Here is a 20,271-nt window from a genome sequence, read left to right on the forward strand (position 1 = left end):
AAGTCTCCTCATAATTCCACAAAATTCCACAAAAATTCCACAAAATTCTTAAAAATGTCACCAAATTCCAGAAACATCCCACAAAATCTCCTCCAATTTCCACACAATTCCAGAAATATCCTTCAAAATTCTTCAAGTCTCATCAATATCCCACAACATTCCAGAAAAATCCCACAACATTCAGAAAAAATCCCACAAAATTGCAGCCAAATCCCACAAAATTGCAGAAAAGTCACAAAAAAATCCTTACATCTTCTCAAAACCATATCAAATATTTGAAATATCCCTCAAAATCTTTACCAAGTTCCACAGAATCTAAGATAATTGACTCAAAATTCTTCTTGTCTCCACAATATCCCTCAAAATTCCACAAAACCCACACGTAATTCCAGAAACAGCCCACAAAATTTAAGGAACAATCCCACAAAATGGCAGAAAACTCCCACCAAATTCCCTAAAACTTCTCAAAACTCTACCAAATTCCTGAAACATCCCACAAAATCTCCACAAATTTCCACACAATCTGAGAAGATCCCACAAAATTCTTCAAGTCTCCTCAGAATCTTACGAAATTCCACAAAAATTCCACTAAATTCTTAAAAATGTCACCAAATTCCTGAAACATCCCACAAAATCTCCTCAATATCCCACAAAATTAAAGGAAAATTCCATAAAATGGCAGAAAACTCCCACCAAATTCCCTACACCTTCTCAAAACCCTACCAGATTCCAGAAACATCCCACAAAATCTCCACAAATTTCCACACAATCTAAGAAAATTCCACAAAATTCTTCAAGTCTCCTCAGAATCCCACAAAATTCCACAAAAATTCCACAAAATTCTTAAAAATGTCACCAAATTCCAGAAACATCCCAAAAAATCACCTCCAATTCCCACAAAATTCCACAAATATCCTTCAAAATTCTTCAAGTCTCCTCAATATCCCTCAAAATTCCACAAAACCCCCATGTAATTCCAGAAATATCCCACAAAATTTAAGGAACAATCCAACAAAATGGCAATAAACTTCCACAAAATTCCCTAAATCGTCTCTATACACGAACAAATTCAAGGAACAATCCCACAAAATCTCCTCAAATTTCCACACAATCTGAGAAGATCCCACAAAATTCTTCAAGTCTCCTCAGAATCTTACGAAATTCCACAAAAATTCCACTAAATTCTTAAAAATGTCACCAAATTCCTGAAACATCCCACAAAATCTCCTCAATATCCCACAAAATTAAAGGAAAACCCCATAAAATGGCAGAAAACTCCCACCAAATTCCCTACACCTTCTCAAAACCCTACCAGATTCCAGAAACATCCCACAAAATCTCCACAAATTTCCACACAATGTAAGAAAAATCCACAAAATTCTTCAAGTCTCCTCATAATTCCACAAAATTCCACAAAAATTCCACAAAATTCTTAAAAATGTCACCAAATTCCAGAAACATCCCAAAAAATCACCTCCAATTCCCACAAAATTCCACAAATATCCTTCAAAATTCTTCAAGTCTCATCAATATCCCTCAAAATTCCACAAAACCCCCTTGTAATTCCAGAAATATCCCACAAAATTTAAGGAACAATCCAACAAAAGGGCAATAAACTTCCACAAAATTCCCTAAATCATCTCTATACACGAACAAATTCAAGGAACAATCCCACAAAATCTCCACAAATTTCCACACAATCTAAGAAAAATCCAAAAAAATTCTTCAAGTCTCCTCATAATTCCACAAAATTCCACAAAAATTCCACAAAATTCTTAAAAATGTCACCAAATTCCAGAAACATCCCACAAAATCTCCTCCAATTTCCACACAATTCCAGAAATATCCTTCAAAATTCTTCAAGTCTCATCAATATCCCACAACATTCCAGAAAAATCCCACAACATTCAGAAAAAATCCCACAAAATTGCAGCCAAATCCCACAAAATTGCAGAAAAGTCACAAAAAAATCCTTAAATCTTCTCAAAACCATATCAAATATTTGAAATATCCCACAAAATCTTTACCAAGTTCCACAGAATCTAAGATAATTGACTCAAAATTCTTCTTGTCTCCTCAATATCCCTCAAAATTCCACAAAACCCACACGTAATTCCAGAAACAGCCCACAAAATAGATGCAAAAATCCCATAAAATGGCAGAAAACTCCCACAAAATTCCCTAAAACTTCTCAAAACCTTACCAAATCCCAGAAACATCTCACGAAATCTCCACAAATTTCCACACAATCTAAGAAAAATCACACAAAATTCTTCAACTCTCCTCAATACCCCACAAAATTCCACAAAAATTCCACAAAATTCTTAAAAATGTCACCAAATTCCAGAAACATCCCACAAAATCTCCTCCAATTTCCACACAATTCCAGAAATATCCTTCAAAATTCTTCAAGTCTCATCAATATCCCACAACATTCCAGAAAAATCCCACAACATTCAGAAAAAAATCCCACAAAATTGCAGCCAAATCCCACAAAATTGCAGAAAAGTCACAAAAAAATCCTTACATCTTCTCAAAACCATATCAAATATTTGAAATATCCCTCAAAATCTTTACCAAGTTCCACAGAATCTAAGATAATTGACTCAAAATTCTTCTTGTCTCCTCAATATCTCTCAAAATTCCACAAAACCCCCACGTAATTCCAGAAACAGCCCACAAAATTTAAGGAACAATCCCACAAAATGGCAGAAAACTCCCACCAAATTCCCTAAAACTTCTCAAAACTCTACCAAATTCCTGAAACATCCCACAAAATCTCCACAAATTTCCACACAATCTGAGAAGATCCCACAAAATTCTTCAAGTCTCCTCAGAATCTTACAAAATTCCACAAAAATTCCACTAAATTCTTATAAAATGTCACCAAATTCCTGAAACATCCCACAACATCTCCTCAATATCCCACAAAATTAAAGGAAAACCCCATAAAATGGCAGAAAACTCCCACCAAATTCCCTACACCTTCTCAAATCCTACCAGATTCCAGAAACATCCCACAAAATCTCCATAAATTTCCACACTATCTGAGAAGATCCCACAAAATTCTTCAAGTCTCCAAAGAATCTTACAAAATTCCACAAAAATTCCAATAAATTCTTAAAAATGTCACCAAATTCCTGAAACATCCCACAAAATCTCCTCAATATCCCACAAAATTAAAGGAAAACCCCATAAAATGGCAGAAAACTCCCACCAAATTCCCTACACCTTCTCAAAACCCTACCAGATTCCAGAAACATCCCACAAAATCTCCACAAATTTCCACACAATCTAAGAAAAATCCACAAAATTCTTCAAGTCTCCTCAGAATCCCACAAAATTCCACAAAAATTCCACAAAATTCTTAAAAATGTCACCAAATTCCAGAAACATCCCAAAAAATCACCTCCAATTCCCACAAAATTCCACAAATATCCTTCAAAATTCTTCAAGTCTCATTAATATCCCTCAAAATTCCACAAAACCCCCATGTAACTCCAGAAATATCCCACAAAATTTAAGGAACAATCCCACAAAATGGCAGAAAACTCCCACCAAATTCCCTACACCTTCTCAAAACCCTACCAGATTCCAGAAACATCCCACAAAATCTCCACAAATTTCCACACAATCTAAGAAAATTCCACAAAATTCTTCAAGTCTCCTCAGAATCCCACAAAATTCCACAAAAATTCCACAAAATTCTTAAAAATGTCACCAAATTCCAGAAACATCCCAAAAAATCACCTCCAATTCCCACAAAATTCCACAAATATCCTTCAAAATTCTTCAAGTCTCATCAATATCCCTCAAAATTCCACAAAACCCCCATGTAATTCCAGAAATATTCCACAAAATTTAAGGAACAATCTTATAAAATGGCAGAAAACTCCCACCAAATTCCCTAAAACTTCTCAAAACCCTACCAGATTCCTGAAACATCCCACAAAATCTCCACAAATTTCCACACAATCTGAGAAGATCCCACAAAATTCTTCAAGTCTCCTCAGAATCTTACAAAATTCCACAAAAATTCCACTAAATTCTTAAAAATGTCACCAAATTCCTGAAACATCCCACAAAATCACCTCCAATTTCCTCAAAATTCCAGAAATATCCTTCAAAATTCTTCAAGTCTCCTCAATATCCCTCAAAATTCCACAAAACCCCCACGTAATTCCAGAAACAGCCCACAAAATAGATGCAAAAATCCCATAAAATGGCAGAAAACTCCCGCAAAATTCCCTAAAACTTCTCAAAACCTTACCAAATCCCAGAAACATCTCACGAAATCTCCACAAATTTTCACACAATCTAAGAAAAATCACACAAAATTCTTCAACTCTCCTCAATACCCCACAAAATTCCACAAAAATTCCACAGAATTCTTAAAAATGTCACCAAATTCCAGAAACATCCCACAAAATCTCCTCCAATTTCCACACAATTCCAGAAATATCCTTCAAAATTCTTCAAGTCTCATCAATATCCCACAACATTCCAGAAAAATCCCACAACATTCAGAAAAAATCCCACAAAATTGCAGCCAAATCCCACAAAATTGCAGAAAAGTCACAAAAAAATCCTTAAATCTTTTCAAAACCATATCAAATATTTGAAATATCCCACAAAATCTTTACCAAGTTCCACAGAATCTAAGATAATTGACTCAAAATTCTTCCTGTCTCCTCAATATCCCTCAAAATTCCACAAGACCCCCACGTAATTCCAGAAACAGCCCACAAAATTTAAGGAACAATCCCACAAAATGGCAGAAAACTCCCATCAAATTCCCTAAAACTTCTCAAAACCCTACCAAATTCCTGATACATCCCACAAAATCTCCACAAATTTCCACACAATCTAAGAAAATTCCACAAAATTCTTAAAAATGTCACCAAATTCCAGAAACATCCCAAAAAATCACCTCCAATTCCCACAAAATTCCAGAAATATCCTTCAAAATTCTTCCAGTCTCATCAACATCCCACAACATTCCAGAAAAATCCCACAACATTCAGAAAAAATCCCACAAAATTGCAGCCAAATCCCACAAAATTGCAGAAAAGTCACAAAAAAATCCTTACATCTTCTCAAAACCATATCAAATATTTGAAATATCCCTCAAAATCTTTACCAAGTTCCACAGAATCTAAGATAATTGACTCAAAATTCTTCTTGTCTCCTCAATATCCCTCAAAATTCCACAAAACCCACACGTAATTCCAGAAACAGCCCACAAAATTTAAGGAACAATCCCATAAAATGGCAGAAAACTCCCACCAAATTCCCTAAAACTTCTCAAAACTCTACCAAATTCCTGAAACATCCCACAAAATCTCCACAAATTTCCACACAATCTGAGAAGATCCCACAAAATTCTTCAAGTCTCCTCAGAATCGTACAAAATTCCACAAAAATTCCACTAAATTCTTAAAAATGTCACCAAATTCCTGAAACATCCCACAAAATCTCCTCAATATCCCACAAAATTAAAGGAAAATTCCATAAAATGGCAGAAAACTCCCACCAAATTCCCTACACCTTCTCAAAACCCTACCAGATTCCAGAAACATCCCACAAAATCTCCACAAATTTCCACACAATCTAAGAAAATTCCACAAAATTCTTCAAGTCTCCTCAGAATCCCACAAAATTCCACAAAAATTCCACAAAATTCTTAAACTTGTCACCAAATTCCAGAAACATCCCAAAAAATCACCTCCAATTCCCACAAAATTCCACAAATATCCTTCAAAATTCTTCAAGTCTCCTCAATATCCCTCAAAATTCCACAAAACCCCCATGTAATTCCAGAAATATCCCACAAAATTTAAGGAACAATCCAACAAAAGGGCAATAAACTTCCACAAAATTCCCTAAATCATCTCTATACACGAACAAATTCAAGGAACAATCCCACAAAATCTCCACAAATTTCCACACAATCTAAGAAAAATCCAAAAAAATTCTTCAAGTCTCCTCATAATTCCACAAAATTCCACAAAAATTCCACAAAATTCTTAAAAATGTCACCAAATTCCAGAAACATCCCACAAAATCTCCTCCAATTTCCACACAATTCCAGAAATATCCTTCAAAATTCTTCAAGTCTCATCAATATCCCACAACATTCCAGAAAAATCCCACAACATTCAGAAAAAATCCCACAAAATTGCAGCCAAATCCCACAAAATTGCAGAAAAGTCACAAAAAAATCCTTAAATCTTCTCAAAACCATATCAAATATTTGAAATATCCCACAAAATCTTTACCAAGTTCCACAGAATCTAAGATAATTGACTCAAAATTCTTCTTGTCTCCTCAATATCCCTCAAAATTCCACAAAACCCACACGTAATTCCAGAAACAGCCCACAAAATAGATGCAAAAATCCCATAAAATGGCAGAAAACTCCCACAAAATTCCCTAAAACTTCTCAAAACCTTACCAAATCCCAGAAACATCTCACGAAATCTCCACAAATTTCCACACAATCTAAGAAAAATCACACAAAATTCTTCAACTCTCCTCAATACCCCACAAAATTCCACAAAAATTCCACAAAATTCTTAAAAATGTCACCAAATTCCAGAAACATCCCACAAAATCTCCTCCAATTTCCACACAATTCCAGAAATATCCTTCAAAATTCTTCAAGTCTCATCAATATCCCACAACATTCCAGAAAAATCCCACAACATTCAGAAAAAAATCCCACAAAATTGCAGCCAAATCCCACAAAATTGCAGAAAAGTCACAAAAAAATCCTTAAATCTTCTCAAAACCATATCAAATATTTGAAATATCCCACAAAATCTTTACCAAGTTCCACAGAATCTAAGATAATTGACTCAAAATTCTTCTTGTCTCCTCAATATCTCTCAAAATTCCACAAAACCCCCACGTAATTCCAGAAACAGCCCACAAAATTTAAGGAACAATCCCACAAAATGGCAGAAAACTCCCACCAAATTCCCTAAAACTTCTCAAAACTCTACCAAATTCCTGAAACATCCCACAAAATCTCCACAAATTTCCACACAATCTGAGAAGATCCCACAAAATTCTTCAAGTCTCCTCAGAATCGTACAAAATTCCACAAAAATTCCACTAAATTCTTAAAAATGTCACCAAATTCCTGAAACATCCCACAAAATCTCCTCAATATCCCACAAAATTAAAGGAAAATTCCATAAAATGGCAGAAAACTCCCACCAAATTCCCTACACCTTCTCAAAACCCTACCAGATTCCAGAAACATCCCACAAAATCTCCACAAATTTCCACACAATCTAAGAAAATTCCACAAAATTCTTCAAGTCTCCTCAGAATCCCACAAAATTCCACAAAAATTCCACAAAATTCTTAAAAATGTCACCAAATTCCAGAAACATCCCAAAAAATCACCTCCAATTCCCACAAAATTCCACAAATATCCTTCAAAATTCTTCAAGTCTCCTCAATATCCCTCAAAATTCCACAAAACCCCCATGTAATTCCAGAAATATCCCACAAAATTTAAGGAACAATCCAACAAAAGGGCAATAAACTTCCACAAAATTCCCTAAATCATCTCTATACACGAACAAATTCAAGGAACAATCCCACAAAATCTCCACAAATTTCCACACAATCTAAGAAAAATTCAAAAAAATTCTTCAAGTCTCCTCATAATTCCACAAAATTCCACAAAAATTCCACAAAATTCTTAAAAATGTCACCAAATTCCAGAAACATCCCACAAAATCTCCTCCAATTTCCACACAATTCCAGAAATATCCTTCAAAATTCTTCAAGTCTCATCAATATCCCACAACATTCCAGAAAAATCCCACAACATTCAGAAAAAATCCCACAAAATTGCAGCCAAATCCCACAAAATTGCAGAAAAGTCACAAAAAAATCCTTAAATCTTCTCAAAACCATATCAAATATTTGAAATATCCCACAAAATCTTTACCAAGTTCCACACAATCTAAGATAATTGACTCAAAATTCTTCTTGTCTCCTCAATATCTCTCAAAATTCCACAAAACCCCCACGTAATTCCAGAAACAGCCCACAAAATTTAAGGAACAATCCCACAAAATGGCAGAAAACTCCCACCAAATTCCCTAAAACTTCTCAAAACTCTACCAAATTCCTGAAACATCCCACAAAATCTCCACAAATTTCCACACAATCTGAGAAGATCCCACAAAATTCTTCAGGTCTCCTCAGAATCTTAAAAAATTCCACAAAAATTCCACTAAATTCTTATAAAATGTCACCAAATTCCTGAAACATCCCACAAAATCTCCTCAATATCCCACAAAATTAAAGGAAAACCCCATAAAATGGCAGAAAACTCCCACCAAATTCCCTACACCTTCTCAAATCCTACCAGATTCCAGAAACATCCCACAAAATCTCCACAAATTTCCACACAATCTGAGAAGATCCCACAAAATTCTTCAAGTCTCCAAAGAATCTTACAAAATTCCACAAAAATTCCACTAAATTCTTAAAAATGTCACCAAATTCCTGAAACATCCCACAAAATCTCCTCAATATCCCACAAAATTAAAGGAAAACCCCATAAAATGGCAGAAAACTCCCACCAAATTCCCTACACCTTCTCAAAACCCTACCGGATTCCAGAAACATCCCACAAAATCTCCACAAATTTCCACACAATCTAAGAAAAATCCACAAAATTCTTCAAGTCTCCTCAGAATCCCACAAAATTCCACAAAAATTCCATAAAATTCTTAAAAATGTCAACAAATTCCAGAAACATCCCACAAAATCTCCTCCAATTTCCACACAATTCCAGAAATATCCTTCAAAATTCTTCAAGTCTCATCAATATCCCACAACATTCCAGAAAAATCCCACAACATTCAGAAAAAATCCCACAAAATTGCAGCCAAATCCCACAAAATTGCAGAAAAGTCACAAAAAAATCCTTACATCTTCTCAAAACCATATCAAATATTTGAAATATCCCTCAAAATCTTTACCAAGTTCCACAGAATCTAAGATAATTGACTCAAAATTCTTCTTGTCTCCTCAATATCCCTCAAAATTCCACAAAACCCACACGTAATTCCAGAAACAGCCCACAAAATTTAAGGAACAATCCCACAAAATGGCAGAAAACTCCCACCAAATTCCCTAAAACTTCTCAAAACTCTACCAAATTCCTGAAACATCCCACAAAATCTTTACAAATTTCCACACAATCTGAGAAGATCCCACAAAATTCTTCAAGTCTCCTCAGAATCTTACGAAATTCCACAAAAATTCCACTAAATTCTTAAAAATGTCACCAAATTCCTGAAACATCCCACAAAATCTCCTCAATATCCCACAAAATTAAAGGAAAATTCCATAAAATGGCAGAAAACTCCCACCAAATTCCCTACACCTTCTCAAAACCCTACCAGATTCCAGAAACATCCCACAAAATCTCCACAAATTTCCACACAATCTAAGAAAATTCCACAAAATTCTTCAAGTCTCCTCAGAATCCCACAAAATTCCAAAAAAATTCCACAAAATTCTTAAAAATGTCACCAAATTCCAGAAACATCCCAAAAAATCACCTCCAATTCCCACAAAATTCCACAAATATCCTTCAAAATTCTTCAAGTCTCATTAATATCCCTCAAAATTCCACAAAACCCCCATGTAATTCCAGAAATATCCCACAAAATTTAAGGAACAATCCCACAAAATGGCAGAAAACTCCCACCAAATTCCCTACACCTTCTCAAAACCCTACCGGATTCCAGAAACATCCCACAAAATCTCCACAAATTTCCACACAATCTAAGAAAAATCCACAAAATTCTTCAAGTCTCCTCAGAATCCCACAAAATTCCACAAAAATTCCATAAAATTCTTAAAAATGTCAACAAATTCCAGAAACATCCCAAAAAATCCCCTCCAATTTCCACACAATTCCAGAAATATCCTTCAAAATTCTTCAAGTCTCATCAATATCCCTCAAAATTCCACAAAACCCCCATGTAATTCCAGAAATATCCCACAAAATTTAAGGAACAATCCAACAAAAGGGCAATAAACTTCCACAAAATTCCCTAAATCCTCTCTATACACGAACAAATTCAAGGAACAATCCCACAAAATCTCCACTAATTTCCACACAATCTAAGAAAAATCCAAAAAAATTCTTCAAGTCTCCTCATAATTCCACAAAATTCCACAAAAATTCCACAAAATTCTTAAAAATGTCACCAAATTCCAGAAACATCCCACAAAATCTCCTCCAATTTCCACACAATTCCAGAAATATCCTTCAAAATTCTTCAAGTCTCATCAATATCCCACAACATTCCAGAAGAATCCCACAACATTCAGAAAAAATCCCACAAAATTGCAGCCAAATCCCACAAAATTGCAGAAAAGTCACAAAAAAATCCTTACATCTTCTCAAAACCATATCAAATATTTGAAATATCCCTCAAAATCTTTACCAAGTTCCACAGAATCTAAGATAATTGACTCAAAATTCTTCTTGTCTCCTCAATATCCCTCAAAATTCCACAAAACCCACACGTAATTCCAGAAACAGCCCACAAAATTTAAGGAACAATCCCACAAAATGGCAGAAAACTCCCACCAAATTCCCTAAAACTTCTCAAAACTCTACCAAATTCCTGAAACATCCCACAAAATCTTTACAAATTTCCACACAATCTGAGAAGATCCCACAAAATTCTTCAAGTCTCCTCAGAATCTTACGAAATTCCACAAAAATTCCACTAAATTCTTAAAAATGTCACCAAATTCCTGAAACATCCCACAAAATCTCCTCAATATCCCACAAAATTAAAGGAAAATTCCATAAAATGGCAGAAAACTCCCACCAAATTCCCTACACCTTCTCAAAACCCTACCAGATTCCAGAAACATCCCACAAAATCTCCACAAATTTCCACACAATCTAAGAAAATTCCACAAAATTCTTCAAGTCTCCTCAGAATCCCACAAAATTCCACAAAAATTCCACAAAATTCTTAAACTTGTCACCAAATTCCAGAAACATCCCAAAAAATCACCTCCAATTCCCACAAAATTCCACAAATATCCTTCAAAATTCTTCAAGTCTCCTCAATATCCCTCAAAATTCCACAAAACCCCCATGTAATTCCAGAAATATCCCACAAAATTTAAGGAACAATCCCACAAAATGGCAGAAAACTCCCACCAAATTCCCTACACCTTCTCAAAACCCTACCAGATTCCAGAAACGTCCCACAAAATCTCCACAAATTTCCACACAATCTAAGAAAAATCCAAAAAAATTCTTCAAGTCTCCTCATAATTCCACAAAATTCCACAAAAATTCCACAAAATTCTTAAAAATGTCACCAAATTCCAGAAACATCCCACAAAATCTCCTCCAATTTCCACACAATTCCAGAAATATCCTTCAAAATTCTTCAAGTCTCATCAATATCCCACAACATTCCAGAAAAATCCCACAACATTCAGAAAAAATCCCACAAAATTGCAGCCAAATCCCACAAAATTGCAGAAAAGTCACAAAAAAATCCTTACATCTTCTCAAAACCATATCAAATATTTGAAATATCCCTCAAAATCTTTACCAAGTTCCACAGAATCTAAGATAATTGACTCAAAATTCTTCTTGTCTCCTCAATATCCCTCAAAATTCCACAAAACCCACACGTAATTCCAGAAACAGCCCACAAAATTTAAGGAACAATCCCACAAAATGGCAGAAAACTCCCACCAAATTCCCTAAAACTTCTCAAAACTCTACCAAATTCCTGAAACATCCCACAAAATCTTTACAAATTTCCACACAATCTGAGAAGATCCCACAAAATTCTTCAAGTCTCCTCAGAATCTTACGAAATTCCACAAAAATTCCACTAAATTCTTAAAAATGTCACCAAATTCCTGAAACATCCCACAAAATCTCCTCAATATCCCACAAAATTAAAGGAAAATTCCATAAAATGGCAGAAAACTCCCACCAAATTCCCTACACCTTCTCAAAACCCTACCAGATTCCAGAAACATCCCACAAAATCTCCACAAATTTCCACACAATCTAAGAAAATTCCACAAAATTCTTCAAGTCTCCTCAGAATCCCACAAAATTCCACAAAAATTCCACAAAATTCTTAAAAATGTCACCAAATTCCAGAAACATCCCAAAAAATCACCTCCAATTCCCACAAAATTCCACAAATATCCTTCAAAATTCTTCAAGTCTCATTAATATCCCTCAAAATTCCACAAAACCCCCATGTAATTCCAGAAATATCCCACAAAATTTAAGGAACAATCCCACAAAATGGCAGAAAACTCCCACCAAATTCCCTACACCTTCTCAAAACCCTACCAGATTCCAGAAACGTCCCACAAAATCTCCACAAATTTCCACACAATCTAAGAAAAATCCAAAAAAATTCTTCAAGTCTCCTCATAATTCCACAAAATTCCACAAAAATTCCACAAAATTCTTAAAAATGTCACCAAATTCCAGAAACATCCCAAAAAATCACCTCCAATTCCCACAAAATTCCACAAATATCCTTCAAAATTCTTCAAGTCTCATCAATATCCCTCAAAATTCCACAAAACCCCCATGTAATTCCAGAAATATCCCACAAAATTTAAGGAACAATCCAACAAAATGGCAATAAACTTCCACAAAATTCCCTAAATCGTCTCTATACACGAACAAATTCAAGAAACATCCCACAAAATCTCCACAAATTTCCACACAATCTAAGAAAAATCCCACAAAATTCTTCAACTCTTTTCAATACCCCACAAAATACCACAAATATTCCACAAAATTCTTAAACTTGTCACCAAATTCCAGAAACATCCCACAAAATCTCCTCCAATTTCCACACAATTCCAGAAATATCCTTCAAAATTCTTCCAGTCTCATCAATATCCCACAACATTCCAGAAAAATCCCACAACATTCAGAAAAAATCCCACAAAATTGCAGCCAAATCCCACAAATTTGCAGAAATGTCACAAAAAAATCCTTACATCTTCTCAAAACCATATCAAATATTTGAAATATCCCACAAAATCTTGACCAAGTTCCACAGAATCTTAGATAATTGACTCAAAATTCTTCAAGTCTCCTCAATATCCCTCAAAATTCCACAAAACCCCCACGTAATTCCAGAAACAGCCCACAAAATTTAAGGAACAACCCCACAAAATGGCAGAAAACTCCAACCAAATTCCCTAAAACTTCTCAAAACCCTACCAAATTCCAGAAACATCCCACAAAATCTCCACAAATTTCCACACAATCTAAGAAAAATCCCACAAAATTCTTCAAGTATCCTCAAAATTCCAAAAATTTCCACAAAAATTCCACAAAATTCTTAAACTTGTCACCAAATTCCAGAAACATCCCATATAATCTCCTCCAATTTCCACACAATTCCAGAAATATCCTTCAACATTTTTCAATTCTTATCAATATCCCACAACATTCCAGAAAAATTCCATAAAATGGCAGAAAACTCCCACAAAATTCTTTAAAACTTCTCAAAACCTGACCAAATTCCACAAAAATTCCACAAAATTCTTAAAAATGTCACCAAATTCCTGAAACATCCCACAAAGTCACCACAAAGTTGCACAAAATTCCAAAAAAATACACAAGATTCCAGAAAATTTCCACAAAATTCCCTAAATCTCCTCAATATCCCACAAAATTTTACAGAAAATCCCACAAAATTCCAGTAAAATCTGATGAAATTGTTATCTTTCAAGAACACAGACAATCACGGAATGATTATATGAAGGTGCTTTATTGTAGAGATTTGGGATTTATGGGTACTCAGACCCAAATCTGACCCGACTTGGTTTTGAGTTGAACATGTTTTTGTACTCTATCGTTATATAACTTACATATTAATTGTTAAACTTACATTGTTCTATTGTATACATTGATGTTACCCAAGCATGGATTTCTCATGATCCCCCCCAGCCCCCTAACATTGTTCCTCATGTTCTTTAAACAATAATTATATCTAATTACATCTAACAATTGTATCATTTATCATCTACTGACTACACAGGTGCAGTTTCACCTGATCTTTAGCAAGCACAAGGCCTAACATTTTCCATGGCCTACTTTTCCCAGGCTTGCCAAACCTAACTTTCTTTCTAAGTCCCCGAATTTTCTATGATTTCAAAGCCTTTTACTATCATTCCCCCCTTTGAAAGTATTTTCACTTCACTAGAAGTGCAAATGTTTTCACTTGATACAGTCTTTTGTTTCTGAGTTTATACTTGATGTTCTTCGAATCCTTGATTGATGTAAGCATTGTCCTGGATGTTGTCACGAACTGGAGAACCAGAAGATGGTGGGTGAGGATCTCACATCAGTGCCTTTATTATTTTCTGGTTCCAGGACGTTTTCTTCTGTATTTCTCCCTTGAAGATGCTGTCAACTAACCAAATTGCTAAGAATACAGTTAGTAAGATGATCACACTCTCAATGATAGATTTAATCCATGAACTCACATTCCACCCTAACCCTTTGAAGATTTTGACTAACCAACTTGTAGACAAATCCTTTTGCTCTTCCTGTGCTCCGTGCTCTATTTGTTGCAATTGATTGATGTCATATTCTACATGTGCAGTTACATTTGCGGTGTGGATGCAGCAATGATCAATCCGTCCCTTTAAAAAACTCACACACTCCATGCTCTTTCAGGAGTAGTAAATTGTAATTGTACGTTTAGTTCTTTAAATCTTTCTCAGGTCACTCTTGCTAATTTATCTACCTGACCTGTAAGTTTGTACAACATGTCTCTCTTCTGATAGTTTGCTATAGGACCGAGCAAAGACTCTAGGGTCCACCCAAATTTCACTCTACTAGAGTCTTCTTGCCAAGTGTCATCCTGATTCTGTTCCTATCCTAATCTTCCCTAGCTATGCCTGTGTCTAGTCACTGAGTTGTTTTTTAAGCAGATTTCACATTTTGACATTACTGATTTTGCCATTGTTAGCATCCGTACCGAGATTAATTTTTGTTTCATCAATTTCACCAATGCCTCTGCACCCCAATGACATTTGTTATGTTTCATTTGTAGAACTTTATTGGAGGACCACCAGCAACCCACCGCTCTTCACAGAAGTAAACGTGAACACCGTTTATTTCTATCTTTAGCACACCTTTTATAGGGTTCTACAGGGCCTGTGGGCAGAGCAAGTTACTATTGGCTAACACACACAGGTTTACATTTTTTCTCCTGTACACAAGGATTTTGTTTTGCTTTACTCTCTCTTCTGCAGGAGGGTTTCAAGGACTTTAGCCTTTAATATCACGACTTATTTCAAAGACTGGTTTGTGCAGACAGGCCTTTACTAATATATAAAATATAGCAACAATTCCCCCTTTCACTTTTTGCACAAACCAGGCTTTGGATGTGACTCATTCTATACTCTTATGAAGCCAAGATAACACACAACTTAGACTTTCATCCCCATTAACATTATAAGTAAAGTCCGTCCCCCCTCCAGCACAAGAGACCTCAACCATCCAGTGATGCCCCAGCTGGAGAACCAACTTCCAGTGGGGTCACTATCTTCTTTCAGGGCATGTAACCCATCCTGTAGCTGCTGCAGTTGCCCATGGATGGAAACTGAATGATTAGTAAGATTCAAGCAGCACATGCCTTCAAACTCCCCACAACCATGTCCTTGTGCTAAGAGCAAAAAGTCAATTGCAGCTCGATTTTATAATACTGCATGACGTACACTACTCACATCTGCTGAAAGTTCACTTAACATTGTGGATATTAAATTCAATTTTTTATTAGTCTAACAAGCGAGACTTTTTAGAGTTGCTAAGCTTTAATTCATTCAGGCTTCACTTTGACTGATGTTTTTTATTTTATCAGCTACATTCTACAATTGATGTAAGCTTGGATGGAAACAAAGTAAGTTTCCCAAAATAACAGGGTTTTCTATGTGGATTAGCAGGAATCTAATTCCATGCTCTATCTCCACAAATTAGGAATATGGAACTAGGTAATCACTTTGGTAATTGTTCTGTGAGATTGCACCACTAATAAAGGCTTTACTCTGTGTAGTAACGAGATCAGCTATAGGGTTGTCTGCAGCCCAGTGCTGCATTACTTTGTTAGAATGGCTTCTGTTGGGGGTTCAAACATTATCCATCCACCTGAGGTATGGGTGCAACCTAACAAATCTAATTCTTCTGAGGGGCCCTATGGTAACATTAAGAACTTTGAAAATTTTTGCTTGCCTGCAGGCTTCAAGTTGTCTTAATGTGAAGCCAACAGTGCAATTGCACTCTTGCAACATTGCCAATCCATTCAGTCGAGTCTCATTACTAACTAAACCTTTAAATGCTTGAGGATCCCATTCAGGGACTCCTATGGGACAGGTGTGAAAAGGATCTCCAGGTGTGGCTAGGCTCAGACACATTGACCTTTGGCCAGTTCAATGTGCCAGAGTGACCCATATGTTCTGTCACTTTTGGATGTTAGTTAGCAGACAGTTGGTCGGGACTATACACAACACAATTACCATAAGCAGTTTGTTCCATGTAAATGACACCATACTTGCAAACTCACAGCTAAACTTTAACGTTAAATGAACTTTCAAAAATGCTTACACTAGCTTTTGAAGGGGGAAATGCTTATACTTTATACTAATATAACAATTACTATACAGGCTAAACTCATTATCTTAAACTATTATCTAACTACTTTTAACACAGGTGCTCTGGTATATATGTAGTCTAAGTGTGGAAGCAATTTGCTGAAAGGGTAAACACACAACTACAGTTTGCTTTATATACAGTTAGATGGAGTCTCTACACTTTTCTTAGATCTTCTACAGAATTTCTCTAACACGATTCAATCTTGGAACGTTCACTGCTCCCATGATGTCAGCTGGCAGCTGATCGGTGACTGAGGGCTTTGATGTTCAGGTTGTTCTTCACATCCTTCTAAATCTTAAAACAAAGGATAACTGAAAAATTGGTAGAGACACAACATCATAATAACAACATAAAATTTCTGTTGGCAACTGTCTGTGTAGTGTTCAGACACAACTGTGTCCTGACAGCTCCACTTCTGATCCATGTCTGTAGTACCAAGGCTGTGTGGTGACTTCTCTGTTCACTGGATCTCGTGTGTTCAGAGGCACAGTCTGGTCAGATGGACAGGTGACCTTTTTGAACCTGCCAACAAAACACAGACACTTCTTCCTTTGAAGTTAATGAATTACACTAATCAAATGCTTTTAGGGCATCAATTTCCCCCATTTTTTTTTTTTTTAAATAAAAACGAGATGTACTTCTGTTATACACATCAATATTAACACAAAACCATATACACAATGAATAAGAACCTATAACAGTTAAAAATCAATCAAATTATAAACATTATTAATAACATATGTAATATAAAACTACTATTAATTACTAAAACACTGCACCAGCATCCCATACTTTGCAAACAAATAGAAACAAAAAATCATCAGTGAAGGATTGGACAACCACCTCCAGAAATGATTCTCCAAGCCCACTTCAAAACTGATCCAGCTGTCATATTAATAGGGTCAAATTGCTGAGTCAAAAAGTGACTCAAATACTGATTTGGTACAGAAAACATCTGGATCTGCTGGCAAACATTCTGTCCAGGTAAAGTCAAGGCTTGGCCAGGGCCTGGCTTTAAACTGGAAAGATGCCTCTTAACTCATTTCTAAAACAAGGTTCTCAATAGCAGCAGCTAGGAGATGCTTACAGCACAGCAAACTGTTAAAATGCATTTGTACAAAGCAAATGATCAGAAGCCTCAGGTTCCAGACCAATTAAACCATGCAGCAGTTGGTTTAATCTGAAGCCTCTCCCATGGCAGCTGATCCTCAGCAATGGTACATCTTCTTAAAATTCTGGAAACACTGAAAAATAAGAAAGCTATAACAAACAAAAACTGCAGAGATTGCAACAACCAATAGAACCCCTGATGAAGTCAAGGGTGTCACAGACTGCATTCCCTTCTATCCACAAGCAGGTGTTCATCAGTGTTCTGTCACAGCTGTTTCAGTTGTGGCTATCTTCATCTCTCTAGGAAAATAACTATACTTTGCAGTTTAGACAAGTGTCTCCAATAAAACATAAATAATTTAAATTAAACAATATTTAAACCTAACAATAATTATTTATGACAAAAGGAAGTAACAAACTTAACCTTAAAGGAATATCTAAGTTATAAAACTTAACTTAAAAACATTCAAGCCTAAATATAATAAAACTTGACTTTTCTTAATTCTATTAACACTTAATCTATATTAAATAAAAACATACCTTAATCTTATTCTGTTACTACAAAAAGGCAACTAAAAGTTTGATATATACCTTTTAAACACAATATAACAGTAACATGGATTCACTATAAAGATTACAAAAATGTAACAAGTACATCACAATTCTATGTCATCTAGCTTTGAGAATAACTCACAATAACTGCAAATAGTACTAAAAATACACATTCATAACAGGAATTTGCCTAGTATATGTTCAAATTGGTTAGGATTTTAAAGTGCAGTATTTCTAGAGAAAAACCACAACAACACAGGATTTGGCCAAGTTGCCATTCAGCTTCTGTAGCACTTTTCAGAAACATAAAGACCAATTCTTAAACTAAAATCTAAAATCCAAATTGGTATATATGCAGTTATATGTGTTTTATATAACAAAAGGACTCACATTGAAATTACCTTATTAAAATTGTGGAAAAAACAAGCAAATGGGTAATATATACTTTAACTTAACTTTGTCTTGTACAGTAAAGTTCTCTTTACTAATTAATTTTTTTAAACCATAAATCTCTTTTGTAGATAACATTAATTGTAAGGTTTTCTTAGTAGCTGTAAATTATACCATATTTTAACCTTAGGTTTTAAGGCTAATTATTGCAAGGTAACTTCTGTTAATATTCACCTTAAACACCTTTTTTCTTGAAAATGGGCCTTTTTAAACTTTCAAAGAATCACAATAATTTCTCCAGGAAAACTCCAAAAAACTGCAACTGCATAAATTCATTATTACTTAAAACACAAAATTTACTCTAAAAGGGTATATAAAAACATTTAAAAAACCCATGAATCATGACTTTTTAACAAACTGGGTACTATCCCAGTGCTTTTTCTTAGAGGGGGGGTGGGTGGACTGCCCGCCCTGCTGCTGCTCTCTGCTGCTGTTATCTTTCTTCACATTCTCCACATACTCTCGCAGAAAAAAACCCCAAAAACCTCACAAAGTTAAGTTTAACACATACAGTTGTTTCTCTCAATCTCTCTTGTTCACTGATAGAGGAAAAAAGGGGCACAATTTTTACAAAAGCAGGCAATGCAAAGACACAAAAGTCTCTTAGGACCAGGTGGCAACAACGGTGACCATTGCAGCTTATCAACTTCTAATTACAGTGATGAAGTTTGAATTAGATACCATATAGTTTGTGATTTTTTGGCTATTTTGTCTCTTTTTGAAGCTGTCTGAGCCACCTGTTTCTGCTCAGCTGTTTCTGTAATTGTTCAGTGTGGCCTTGGAACTTTTTCTGCACTGCTTCTGTCCCAGGGGTGCCCCCGCTCTCTGCGCACACCTCAGTGCTCCCCCATGTCCCCCTGGTTCGGGTGGAAACCAATCTAAATTTGGATTCTTTTCCTCCAGGGTAGCAAAGTTGGAACTTAAATAAGATTGTAGTGTTAAGAGTGACTCCAAAAGTGAAGCAAATAGTTCAGGATATATCACATCCTGCCGTAACTGAACAGATTCTGTTGTTTCAGTGTTTGCTGTGGAATTTCTTTCTCATTATTTCCTTCTCTCTGACTCTCCCTCCCTCTTTCCATGGGCAGCATAGATAGGAGTGTTTGCCCAGCAGTGGGAGGCAAAGGCGAGAGCATACCCATAAGCAAGAAATCCAGGGAGCTCCTTGCGCAAATCAAAACCCTTAAGCTGTGGCTTTTCTAAAAAGCAGGTAAATAAATCATGTGCTGCTTGCCTTTCCATCTTACCGTCAGCGCTGTTGCAGCCCTACAAGGTTTGGCAGCACGTTACGGCCAGGACTCTCCTCTGAGGTCGCCTGGGGCGCGGCACCGTTGCTTTTCGCCGTCCTTGCTGCGGAGGACCCGTCCCCTGTCGCCGACTCCCGTGGCCTTCGCTTTTTAATGTCCCAAAGGTCCCAAAGGTCCCAAGGGTCCCATTTG

General features: G+C 35.8%; 1 protein-coding gene across 1 annotated transcript in view; it reads right to left on the minus strand.

The window, feature by feature from the left end:
* Nucleotides 1-20,271, minus strand: part of LOC111942164 (uncharacterized) — a 360,854-nt gene that overhangs the window by 121,294 nt on the left and 219,289 nt on the right. Inside the window, 1 exon segment of the mRNA XM_086873093.1 lies at nt 15,149-15,154. Within this exon segment, the coding sequence (XP_086729219.1) occupies nt 15,149-15,154 (6 nt within the window).

Source organism: Cyanistes caeruleus, unplaced genomic scaffold (genome assembly GCF_971803275.1).
Source record: "Cyanistes caeruleus unplaced genomic scaffold, bCyaCae1.hap1.1 HAP1_SCAFFOLD_87, whole genome shotgun sequence".
NCBI lineage: Eukaryota > Metazoa > Chordata > Aves > Passeriformes > Paridae > Cyanistes > Cyanistes caeruleus.